The following is a 13,236-nucleotide window of genomic DNA, read 5'->3' as shown; positions in this document are numbered from 1 at the left end:
CTGGGGGAGGGTTGTGCGGTGCGGGCGGCCCGGGGGGGAAAGGGTTTGGCTGCGCCCGGCCTCTGGTGAGGCCGAGACGGGGCCCTTGTGCGGGTCAGGAGCAGAGACAGCGGGGATGCGATTTAGGCAGTGCAGGAGCAGCCTAACCGGGTTTTTTTAAACCAAAGAAGGCTTTAACAACACATGCTAATATTCCTAAATGACTCTATCATCTTAGAGATCTTCCAAGATTTGTTTATATCTGATAATGGTACTCTTCCAATATTTAAAGCATATATAATTTTCTTTCTGTATGAAAAGTGTGCTGGTGGTGCTACTTTCTATGTCTACACAACATTATATCCAGGTAGAATGAGACTGTAAGAAAACTAGTTACTTTTCTCTCTCTCTTTCCCTCCCCCCTAAAAATCTGTGTCTAAGCAGTAGTAAAATAGCAGGGTGCCCACAGCTCAGATCCAAGACATTTAAAGTTAAGATCTGCCAAGTTTGGGTAGCAGCTGTCTACGTTAATGAAAAGATAATCAGAAAGCAGAGATGAACCCAAAGTACAAAATTAGCCCATCCACATAAGCAGTATGCTGTAGGTGGTTTGCTTTCTAACTTCTCTGTGAATATCCCACTCATCACTCATCCAGCATTATTTCTGCCCCTTACTCGTGCACCTTCCGTACTTCCTCTCCGTTAATAGCTGCCAGCTAGTCACTTATAAACAGAAATTAAACTGACAAGAGTTTTGCAAAGTGGGAGTGAAAGGGAACCTCACCTGAATTATACTAGTTATTAAATTGGTCTTGCAGCAAGGCAGGAAAAAACTCAGGAATTCTTCTGAAATGCACATGTATGCATGTGGCTATGCCTTCTGTTTTGCTACACAACCTGTGCTACCACATCTGACTGCAAATACATGAGAGCACTGGTATTGTCTTAAGTACTGTCTGCCTCCTGGCCAAGCCTGGTTTCATTATCTATTCCAAAGAAACAAAGAAGTGCCTAATACTGTATACTGGGGAAGTTGCTGAGCCTATGATTAATCAAGAAATTAATTTGTTCTCACACTGGGTAAGTACTAAGAGTGAGGAGTAAGTCAAGTATTTTTCCCACAGAACACCACCTCAGCAAAACTCTTCTGCCTCCTTTTCCTAACAGAGGCAGCTGGTGGTGGAGAGCTGTACAGAGGCAAGCTACAGACTGTGAATATTGTAGTGCCTGTGTGTCAATAGCATTGGTAAATAAGGAGGCTGCAATGATTTGGTGAGGTCTCTCATATCTGCTTTTCAAATTGAGGTCAAATACAAATCCCCTGACTTGGGAGGTGAAGGGGAAGATGCCCCCCACTTCCTGATTAGACTCCCATTAACATGATGTGAAAGGTTGTGTGCCACACTGGCTAATGAGGCAAAAAGAAGGAATGAAGGTGGGGGGGAAATCATAGCCCTGTGAGCCTCCTTATTTCCTTCCAACCCTCAGCAAATGCATTTGGTTATTTTGAGTTGTATTATCTCTTTTTGTGCTCCATGAGATTGAAGTTACATCATCAACAGCTGTTTCTGTTTGCTAGAAAAGTTCTTTTCAGGATGAGGGTGAGCACAAATCCAGAAACGAAAGTGTTCATTCTGGTTCTTGTTTCTGACATGAACTTTGGGAGCAAATTTCAAACCTAGACAGAGAGATAGAGGTCATCTCTGTTTGTGAGTCCAAAGACTAAATGCTGACTAATAGTGTAGCTGGGCTGAACAAATATCAGTTTAACATCTATACAATTGTCACATTTTTTGGAGAGGAGGACAGGGATAGGGAATGAAGTATACAAATGTACCACAGAACAGATCTGTATCTGTTACAGGACAACAACTGTGCTAATCTACAGGAGTATAATCAAAAGCCCTGCTCTGTTGGGTTAACATCAAAACATGGTTTTGGCAAGTGCTAGCAGCCAGTGCAGGTACAGTTGGGGTATGCAATACCCCTGGTGATGTTTCAGCTTGCCAATGTATAGAAGGCTCATAGTACTGCAGAGGGTTTATTCACTTAGGTAGACAATATCAGAATAGATCCCAATGAGAAATTTTTCTATGCAGCCTGGGGTAACGAGGTTAAGAAAAAAACCAGTGACAATTTAAATAAATCAGATGTTTTTGCTGAAGATTATGCTGTCATTTTCTCCAATTATTCTTGACATCTTACCCATTTGTATTGTGATCTGAGTTAATAATGGAAGAAAACCCAGCTCTTGTTGCCTTGTTTATTCTTTGTTCTCAAGGAGATAAGCTGTTTATAAAGATAAGTTATTTGTTATTTAAATCACTTTTACTGAAGTTGTTTGTTTCCTTGCTTTGAGTTTCTAAAAATATTGCAACAATTGTGCTGCATCTTGGAGAAGTCTATTCAATTCACTATGATTTGTACTGGAATTCATTCTAAATGGGCACAGGTGTTGGTAGCTGTAACATGCTAGAATGAGTCAAACCCAATAAATGCTCAATAAAGGAAAGATGAAAGAAAATGCACTGAAAACAACTCTTTTTAAGATGTGCTAAATTAGCAATCTACTTAATTGGGTATGTAGCACTGAAGATGTCTCTGGAGCAACTACATCTTTTAAAACAGCTGAACATGTTAGACCATCAATCACTTAATATTTTCAATATCATAAACATTCTTTTCAAAATTAGCAATACTATTTAGAATGTAATTAACTTCCCTTTGCAAGCTGTTCAATAGTGCCCTGGTGCAACATTTTGCTATACTCTTCTAAAAAGTTGATTAATACTCTGAAAAATACTTGCTCACTTTCTTATGTTGCACAGAAATTGAATGCTAGAATAAGACAGGAATTCTGAAGCTGCAAACCTAGAAGTCAGTTAAAGCATTTCCTTTGTGTTTTTACCATGAGCAGACATTCTGTTTTCTTTCTTGCATGACACACTCTGCAGGCAGCATCTGAAGCTCCATCCTGACCTTTGGATGCATTTCTGATGGCAATGGAGGGCTAGCCACTGAACATGGCAATTCCTGAATGCCAGTGCCTTTCTCTTAGAGCATAGGCTTTTTGCATTGTGCCTTTCTGTACAAAGAGCTTGGTGGTCACAATGGACTTGGCTGGCTAAGAGAGGCAGGTACCTACCAATCGAGGTCTGCGTTCTCCCAAGGAGCCCTCAGGAGCTCCCGTGCTGGTGGTCTGAACTGATACCTCCAAGGACAGTGCTTACTGTGTGCTAAGCACACACCAGCTGTACAGGGCTGAATCAGTCTCTAGGTTTTGCATTATCTTCAGGGAAATCTGCTTTTATGTTGTCATCTCTTTACATCATTGGATCTTGCTGTTGTAGCTTCGGTTCATAGGCATTGAAGTGGTTGTACTGCTGAAGGGCCGGCCAGACTGCAACTTTGGCCAGCAATATTTGTCCTTAAGATTTCACAAGTATTTGCCCGTATTATTTTATGGTCCATGCTTTTAAAGGCAAACTAACACCACAAACTGCGAATCGTAGACAAATGCAAATTCAGTTGCCGGAACTCCTCAGCGACAGCCTGAAAGCTGCTGCATGGGATACAGCCACGTTGCAGCATAATACAAATCACAGGCGACAAGCAAGTTGTTTGGGAAATTGGGCAGGGTGGATGAGGCGCTGAGGTGCTGTAGTGACCCCAGGGTGGCACCTCGGTGCCTCGCTCAATTGCGACTAGTGCCGAGCGGCTTCGTCTTGAGCGCGGCCCTAGGGCGGGCGCGGCCGGCTCTGCTCCCTCTGCTTGCCGCTCGGCTTCCCAGGGCTTGCCCCCCAGCCTGCGGCTTGGTTTGGAGGCCAAAAGGAAGGAGAGGGGCCCGAGGCCTCCAGTGAACCGACTGGGCCAGCACAGGCCGAAGCTGGGCTCCTGTGAGAGGCTGAGGCCTCCGCGCAGGAGGCGGCGGAACTGCCTTTCCCAGCGGGCCCCGCACTGCCGCTGCAGAGCCTGGGAAGATGGCGGCGCCCGTGTCGCCCTTGGTTACTGCGCGCTGCCTGCTGCGGGCTTCGGCGCGGCGAGCCGCCCGCCTGCTACCGGCCCTGTGGAGAGGTCAGTACCGCCGCACCGAGAGGGAGGCCGGCCCTGCGCCCAGCCCTGCCCAGCTTGCAGCCGGGCGAGAGACAGGCTGCTAGGGCACCGCATAGGGACGGCACAGTGCAGCGGTCGCGGCGGCCCCTGCGTCCCTCTGCGCCGCGGGTCTCCCCTTCGGGCAGAGGGGATCCGTGCCGAGGGCAGGGGACTCGCCGGTATCTGTCGGTCGGGACAGCCGGCGGGACGCGCACCGACCCCGTGCCCTGCCCATGTCCTCATCTTCCCCCGCCTGGGCAGGCCGGGACGGCGTGTCCGCTGACACAGCCCCGGGGGAGCCCCGAGTGACAGCCGGGAGCTGGCGCCGAGAGTCGCCCGCGGATTCCCGGGAGCCGCCCCATGACTTGCCGAGTTAAGGATGCCGCTTTGCCTTAGCGAAAAGGGGCCTTCTGTGCGTTGCTCCTCAAACGCTTCACTTTGCGGCGGCCCCGGGAGCTCGGCGGGAGCGCGGGCCTCTGCCAGAGCTTTTGCTGTGCCCTCGGGATGGCGTCTGAGAGACCTGCACTCTTGTCAGTGGTGTCCAGCGACAGGACGAGGGGCAGTGGACTAGAGCACAGGAGATCCCACGTCAACATAGGGAAAAACTCCTTCACTTTGAGAGTGGCAGAACACTGAACAGGCTGCCCAGAGAGGTCGTGGATTCCCCTGCTCTGGTGGCAGTCGAAACCCGCCTGGATGTGGTCTGTGCGATTTGCTCTGGGTGATCCTGATCTGGCAGGGGGATTAGACTCGATGATCTCAATTTTATCTTTTTCATCACTAATCCCTTCTAGTGCTTGTTTCAACTTTGTTTCCAGAGTTAATTATACACATTAATCATACACATGTGCTAGGGGAGGTTCAGGCTTGAGGTGAGGAGAAAATTCTTCACAGAAGAGAGTTGCTGACCATTGGAATGTGCTGCCCAGGGAGGTGGTGGAGTCACCATCCCCAGAGGTGTTCAAGAGGGGATTGGATGTGGCACTTGGAGCCATGGTTTAGTAGTCATGAGGTGTTGGGTGACAGGTTGGACTTGATGATCTTTGAGGTCTCTTCCAACCTTATTCGTTCTATGATCCTATGATTTTCATGTGTACTGGATGTGAGCGACCCTCTAGTGAGGTGAATATTATCATCTGAAGCATGACTTAACCTTTTGCAATGAAAGGACTTCAGTGCCATTTGTTTGATCTTTGCATATTTAGCTGGATATTACCTGTCATGGTTTTTATTGTTCACCTCACTGAAGGTCTAGGATTTTTAGTTTGATGGCAGCAAGAGATCTTGCAGATCAAATTTGAATTCATCTGGGAAATACAACAGTTTCTCCCAGAAGGGAATAATTGCCTTAAATTCACTCACATGAAGTCTTTTTGCATTGCTTGAAAACTCAGATTAATAAAGTTAAAGGTGTCACTTTCTGCAGTCACAGAAAGATAACTAAGATGAAATTCATGTCAGGGAAACCCAGGTTCTTTTCCTAGGCCCTGAAATAGGAGTGAGACCAGGACCTGCTGGGATTTTTGTCATGGGAATTATCTTCTGACAGATTTTTAGACAGTTCAAAACCTTACCTAATGAAATGCAACTACTGGGGGGGGGGGAATAAGGATTACAAGGATGGGTGGTGTTTATCTCGGTTATCCTTCTGTGCTCTCAACCTCCTGCTATCAAGATCAGTTTGTGATATGACACAACCAAGCTCTCATTTCAGATTGTCTTTGTACATAAATAACTGTAGTGCCTGCCTCAGCTGTGACTGTTGCTTTCATAAGCAGTGTCATTGAAACTCACATACCTTTTTCCTGTGTCATCTTAGCCAAGGGTTCTAAGTGGCAATAGGAAACTTGACAACACACTGATCAGTTTTTCAATTTGCTGCTCTCTTCCAAAGCAGAAGGTCCCTTGAGTTAAGAGTGCTTTTCTATGTAGGCATGGGTACCTTTGCACTTGCAAACTAATAGCAGTTTACTGAAGGTGTCTTTAGTTCCCTGCTTTAAAGGAAATGTTATCATTTTAGGTTGGCATTTTCATTCATACTGATTTAGGAAGGCTTCTTTGGAATCCTGTATCTTCTTTCCTAGTTGTATGTCATTTTATGCCTAGCAATTCTAACTTACATATATATATAAAAACAGAATTCCTGCTTGGAGATGGCCCTGCTACCTTTAGCGAGAAGGTAATGCCAGCAGAGCAGAGTTCCACAGCTATTGCTTTGCTTAGTGTGGTCTTTGCCTCTTTTCAGCTTGCTTACAGAAATCCTGTTTTGGTCTCCTGTTTGCTAGCTTTTAAATTCTTTCTGTCTAGTTAAGCCCACTGCTCTCTAAAGGATTAAGCTCTTTAGAGAAATGAACTTTGGAATTTTTGAAATGATTTTGCTCTAATTAGTTGAAAAAACCCTGACAAACAACCAAATGCAAACCAAACCAAACCAACAACAAGAACAAACAGCTCCCAAAACACAAAGGAACAACAACAAAAAACCCAAACCCCCACAAAACAATGACAACAAAAAAACCCAAACCAAACAAAAACCCACCAGAAAATCTCCAAACAAACAACAACAAAACTTCCCTTGCAACAGCTCATCCAAATCTTACCAACTCTCTGCTTCTCAATAACAAAAATGCATGTTCAGACCTACTAGTAGAGCTGTTTACTGCTAAAGTTGGAAGTTGACTTAATGATAAACACAGGGTTAATGTACTCTAGCAGTTGTATTGGTAAGTGATGTGAATACATCTTTGTGTAAACTAGTCAGAATTGGTTATGACATAAGAGGATGCTAATCAAAACTTCCCTATTCATCATTTACTCTTCATTTTACAGCATACACAGCTCAGAGAGATGAGAAGGCAGCCCCTGGTACTCTTACAGATGCTAATGCCAAAGCCTTGCTGCTGTGCCATGGACCTTTAGAACATTATGACTTTCTGATTAAGCAAGAAGAGCTGAAGAACGATGAGCAGCAAAGGAAAGTTGTGCAGCACCTGCAGAAGTTGCATGAAAGCCTTAAAGGCTACAGCATCAGTTCAAAAAATCTTCTTGCACAGGTGAGGCTTATAATGATAATTTTTTCCCCTTGTTTTTTTGCATTTAGTTTTGCTCATAAGAATGTGCTTAAAGTACAGAAATTCCTGTCTTTGACATCTCTTCCTTCTGCAGCTGGGTCTTCACAGGTAGATCTGTTGTTTGGGTCTCTGTTCTTTTGTTTGTTTGTTTGTTTCTAAAACTCCAGTGACACTCTAGAAGTAACCAAATTAAATATATTGAAATAATTGTGTAAGAAAATGTGCTGTGATTTTGGTTATGTCCTACTGTTTCCCTTTCAAACGCCCCCCCAAAAAAAAACCCTCATTTAAATGTTGGTTGGCTATGGGAGAGGGGGTGGCCTAGACCAGGTTTTAATTTTCAAGCACTGGTATAACATGTGTTACACATATTGAGCAGTGGTGTTTTGTGTTCTAACAGATCTTCCTTGAATATAAGTGAGGCTCTAAATAATTCAGCTTTGCAAAACATTATCATGTCAATCAGACATGACTTAAAACCCCCAAAATCTGTTCTTTCCAGTGGTGTTAGTCTCCAGGTGAGGTAAGGAAAGCAGGCAGAGGTGTGATCTGCACCCTAGTTTGCTTTTTGGGGACATCTCAGCTGGTTTTTAGAGTATGAACAGAAATTGAGTGTGTCCCTGTTGCACAGCACCTTAGCAACCATAGTGCTTTAGCCTTTGTAGCAGCCCTGTAACTTTTCCCTGAAGCTGCTGGTGCAGTGTTTTCCAGAGCCTCTGTGGCAGTATTTTTCATGTCTTGTTCTTATGCTGCTGTTGTCAGATTGTTGATCTTGTAGCCTTGCACCTGCAAGTCTTGATAGTGTTGTAGCAGCTTTGGGACTGGTATGAGAATCCTCCCCTTACCTTTTCTTGCCTCTTGTTGTGTAAACTTGAATTTATACCCCAGAAAACCAAAGTAGTGCCCAGCAAAGTAGATAAGACATTTAATTACTTGCTACATATTAGGCAACCATAGATGGGCACAGAAGCTGAAGGACCACTGAATGTGCTCCATTTGCACCTGATTAAAACACTTGAGTCAGCACAAATAGTCATAAACATGATGGGAAACAACAAGAAGAGAGTCTGATGAGAAAAGTATAGTACTGGGGGAAAAAGCATGGCAAAGTGTTTGTTGCCATCATCATCTTAATTTCCCTGCCTGCAGTGGACAGACACCTCCCTAACCCTAAGAGGAGGCTGTGTGATAGCTGTCACTGCTCGTCCCAGCCAGCCACTGAATGTTTTTCTTTCTCTTGCCCTGCTTTGGGTTTTATTTTTCATCAGAAGTAACTTTCACATTTGCAGTCAATGCATGCTGTCATCTGCAGACCTTGATAATAAATCTCCTGTCAGTCTTTCTCAGCATCCTTTATGCATCACACCTTTGGATACTGGGCAGTAAAAGAGGAAGCCACTCAAAAGGAAACCAGATATCTGGCTTTGCTCCTGCATTATCTTTTGAACATACTGCCAGACATTGATTCATTATCATCCTTTAGAAAACCTGTTATGATGAAGGTGCTGATGCTGCTGTCCAACCTGAGGATCAGTAAGCTAGAGCATTTTGATCTTTTCTGCTAAACTGTTTTGGACATTTAGATACTCTGTTCTAAAAGCACAGCCTTTGAAAATAGTTTGGAGAGCTGACTTGTGTTAACTGGAGTGCCCTGCATCATTAGAGTTGTTAGAGCAGGTTTCTTGTAATGGCTTTGTAGATCAGGCATTATGTGGGTTTGTTATTTACTGCTTCTTTGATTGGGAAGCATGAATAGAGGAGAAAGTCTTTATTGTAGAGAACAAATACTAATCTTATTCTCTTTAGGAAATTGTGATGCTACTTTGTCCCTGTGCAGCAAAGCTGGTTGCAGTGAAACCAGACTGACACTTTTCTTAAAAGGGAAAAGTCAGAAGCCAGTTTTTAGATTGAGAATGTGGTTTTCATTAGTTCCTTTAAAACCCTTCTCTCTTTCATTCAACATTGCTTCTATTCCATGCTTTAAAAAATCATTGCATGGCTTGCTGATACCTGGGAACAAATGCCACAGTCAGTCAGAAGCAGCTGTAGAGTTACTCTCTACTGGGATAAATATTGTTGCAGTTGGAGATTTTTCTTCTGGAGTTTGATATCTCTGTGGAAATCACAGAAGATTGATAACCAGGTTGAGCACTGTAGTGCAGTGGCATACATCAGAACTCCAGATGAGGAGTTTTGTGTAAATCTGTTAGAGCCTGCTAATTTATGTAATCAAATCCTGATTAATGATGGAAAAGTTTGTTTCTCTTCTGGTGTCTTTGGGGAAGTTACTTTCCAGTTCAACCAGATCTCCTTTTGTGATATAATGAAGCCACATAAAGTATGGTTTAAATTCCAGAGCAGGCCAGGTTTTTGCTTCAGCAAAGTTATGATCAACGTCCTTAATGAAGGTTTTGCCCAGAATGAGTGCTAATGTTATAGGGAAGAGATAAATCTGTATTTGTGAATAGCTCATTGGCACTCTCCTCCCTTGAAGGCCTCAGACTTTGTAACTTTGAACATGTTGGGAAGTGAAAGATAAACCTCTTGCTGTAGATGTTCAGTTGCTTTTATGCTAAAACACTTGCACTGGTTTTGCTTAATGTTCTGTGCTTAATGGGCTTTCATAGATCTAAATGAAATGATTTCTTGCAGCTCAAACACCTCAATCAGTTAGACACAGCAGTTTGTAGATGGACTTTTTGCCTTTTCAGGTTTCTAGCAACTTCACTAACCTTACTCTTAGCAGGAAATCTGCATTGAAAAGAATCTGCTGCAGCTTTTTAGGAGTAAGAAATGCTGGTGCTCAGCATTTTGAGAATGCTCATTTTGCCTGAACCTGTCATTGGAGAGCATGTGGTTGAGAGGTTGAGGTGAGGGAAAAGGAGAGACAGAGAGCAGCCTCTTTCTGTCAGCCTCTTCTGTCGTCTGATATTCCTTGTTTTATTGTTTGATTTCTTCTGTGATAGACTTGCAGCAGCCTCTTCTGAACTAACAGTTATTCCAGAAGTAGAAACTTACTGCCCTTCTGAACAAGAAGGATCTGCTTTGGCTTTAGTTTTGTTCATTTGTCATTCTCTGTCTCAATAGTTTTAGTCACTACAAGCAGGATTAGGAAACAAATACTTATATCAGGCACAATAGACACATTTCAGTGTTTATCCAAGAGACTTGCATTACCTCACAGGCCAAAGCTTTCTGAAATCAATAATCTGGAGGGGATGACACACAACATGAGCCATTTCCTTCAATAATAAAACTGGGGGGATTTTTATGATATAGTTTTTGTTGTGGTGGTGTTGGTTTTTTTTTTTGGCATCAGTTTAGAATGAATTTGAGGGGAAAAACCCAATTAGTCTTGCTGCAAAGCAAGAAGGCTTCTCTTTTTTTCTAAATTATTACTCAAATCTGAACAATGACTTTGATCTTCAACTTGCTGAGAGCATGGCCTTGTATGTTGGAATATTTTGAGATCCCCCTGAATAGAGGAGTTCAAGGCAGTCACTGTTTGCACAGACATTTTAGATCTCCAGCTTTTCAAAATAATACCAATTGGGACATCTTAAGAGTTGTTGAGTTGCTGTGCTAATGACTTGAAATAAGCTCAATTATAAGTGAGGTCATGTCTTGAAAAGAGGTATGAACAGTAGTAAACACCATTCAAGACCTTGAAAATGTGCTCAGCTTACAACCAAAAAGGAGGCCTGAAAGAGTGGGAGAAAGAGGCAGTTTTGTTAGTGTTTAGAACCAATAAAATCTGCTCTTTGGAGACTTGCCTCTTGGATTTTGCATATTTTAATTAACCACTTCAGTGCTGACATGCAGTTTCACTTGAAAGTTTTTCAAATCCCAGTAAACATTCCTAGGAAATGAGTTGCCACTGCCAGGCTTCAGAAGATGCATGAGAATAATTTCAAAACATCATCGTCACAACAACAACAAAAAAGCCGTTTTAGGATCATGCAAAATAGTTTGAGACCAGGAAAACAGTTTGAGAGCAGGAGGGTGTCTGTGTTCCAGCATTAAAAGTCCACCAATGGAGTTGAGTTATTTCTTAAAATAAAAGATGTTTTCCTGTAGCAAACAGACAAACAACCCCCCACAAAACCCAACTACAACAAACTCCAAACATATAAACAAACAAAACTCCAAGTAAAATCCAAACCCAAACCAAACTAATTCTTACTGTTATAAAATACACGTTAGGGTTGAGGAAGGAAGGATCCTAAAAGTATCAACAGCATCTCCTGTGATGGGGGGAATACATAAAATATCTCCTACAAACTTCTTCAGTTGGCTAAAGAGGATTCAGAGCTTTTCTGGTGTTTGATTTGCTTTCAGAGATGCTCAGTTCAGCAAATGTGTTTGGACCTGCCACTATGTCCATCTGTTTTACGATTTGTGTTGCAATTAGGTCTAACTTAGTCTCGGGCTGTGCCAGGGGAGGTTTAGGCTGGAGGTTAGGAGGAAGTTTTACACAGGGAGAGTGATTGCCCATTGGAATGGGCTGCCTGAGGAGGTGGTGGAGTCACCATCCCTGGAGGTGTTCAGGAGACTTGACAGGGTGCTTGGTTGCATGGTTTAGTTGATTAGGTGGTGTTGGATGATAGGTTGGACATGATGATCTTGAAGGTCTCTTCCAACCTGGTTTGGTCTATTCTATTCTATTCTATTCTATTCTATTCTATTCTATTCTATTCTATTCTATTCTATTCTATTCTATTCTATTCTATTCTATTCTATCTTGCTGTCCTAACCAAACCACCCCAAACAACAGCAACAAAACCAACCAACCAAACCAACCCCATAACTACAAAACAACTATGTCACTTTAAAAAATCAACTATAGATTTTATTTAAGACTTTTGTGGAGACCAAGCCATTGTGTTTGTTTCCCTTAGCCAGCCCTCACACTTTCCTGTAACATATAAGTAATGTGGTAAGTACTGGAGTTGGGAAAATACACTCAAAAAAGACAAAACTTCAGGATGGTTAAATGTAATTAATGAACACTTCAGAATGAGACAAAAGAAAACTAAAAGCCATAAGGCATTACTCCTTGTTCTGTAACCTCTACAAAGAGAGGTAAAGCAGTGCTCTAAACACTTGATTTGTTCTTCTGGCTTAGTGTCCTTCCTTGTGAAACAGCAAATTGCACAAATACAGCCCCCCCCAAAAAAACTAGGTGATGTGGTCACCTTTTGTCTTGTCCAAATGACTGTTGTTCCTCTGGAATGAAAAAGAATGAAATTCTTGTGAATGTCTCCTTTGGATTTTTGTTTCCACTTCTTTTCTTCACTGTGTAGCTCGGGAGCTTCAGTACTTCTAATGAGTGCAAGGCTCTTACAAAGCGCACGCTGGAAACTGTTCCTCCATTCCGTTCTCTTGCGGTGCTTTCAAAGCACTTGCAAATAGTTGCAGCCTTGTCTATTAATGGAACTGTTTCAGAACATCTGAAACCTTGCTCAGCCACAGATTGATGATGCAGAGTTTTGATTAGCCTATTAATACAGCCCTGAATTAAATCTGAGAGTGGGGTCTTACACAAGAGCTCTGCTTTCCTGTTTGCTGAATAAACTGCTGCTATATAGACCAGAGACATCTTTCTGCCTCTTGGTCGTTATTTTAGTTCAGGTTTAATTAGTGTTTTTGCTGCTGACTCCTGGGATTCTTCAAATGTGGCACTGCATTCTGAGAAGTGCTTTAGAGTTAAGTCGTTTAGCAGTTAGCCAGCTCCAAACGAGACCGGAGGGTTGCAATTATCATTTTCCTCTGTTTTGGCTCAGCTCATAGGAGTCTGGAAGTGGAGCAGTTCAAAATAACCAAATACTCATCTGCAGTGTTTTGGGGGGGAGGTCAGCTCAGTTTCCTCAATTTCAGGAAAATTTGGTTAAGATTGCCACTTTTTCTTTGCAAAATTCTGTTTGTGTCTGTGCACAATAACTGGGGGGGACTGCTGCAAATTGAAAGTCTTGCTGTTACTGCAAGTTGTTGGGTTTCAGTTGTTTTGTTTTGTTTTGCTTTGCTTTGCTTTGTTTTCCCCCATTGAAATACATGTGAATAAAACAGAATAAACCTTTAGGTGCCACAACACGTG

The 13,236-nt window shown here is 42.8% G+C and overlaps 1 protein-coding gene across 1 annotated transcript in view; it reads left to right on the top strand.

Moving 5' to 3' along the window:
• The first annotated feature begins 3,950 nt into the window (after positions 1-3,950).
• The window catches only part of AFG1L (AFG1 like ATPase), a 41,688-nt gene continuing 32,402 nt past the window's right edge, over positions 3,951-13,236 (top strand). Inside the window, exons 1-2 of the mRNA XM_054174017.1 lie at positions 3,951-4,053; positions 6,901-7,124. Of these exons, the coding sequence (XP_054029992.1) occupies positions 3,960-4,053; positions 6,901-7,124 (318 nt within the window). The 5' untranslated portion in view covers positions 3,951-3,959. The remainder of the gene's footprint in view (positions 4,054-6,900; positions 7,125-13,236) is intronic.

The sequence above is a fragment of the Dryobates pubescens genome, chromosome 28 (assembly GCF_014839835.1).
Source record: "Dryobates pubescens isolate bDryPub1 chromosome 28, bDryPub1.pri, whole genome shotgun sequence".
In the NCBI taxonomy this organism is placed as follows: Eukaryota; Metazoa; Chordata; class Aves; order Piciformes; family Picidae; genus Dryobates; species Dryobates pubescens.
The sequence above is the reverse complement of the archived record's forward strand: the minus strand, read 5'-3'. Positions and strand labels throughout refer to the sequence as shown.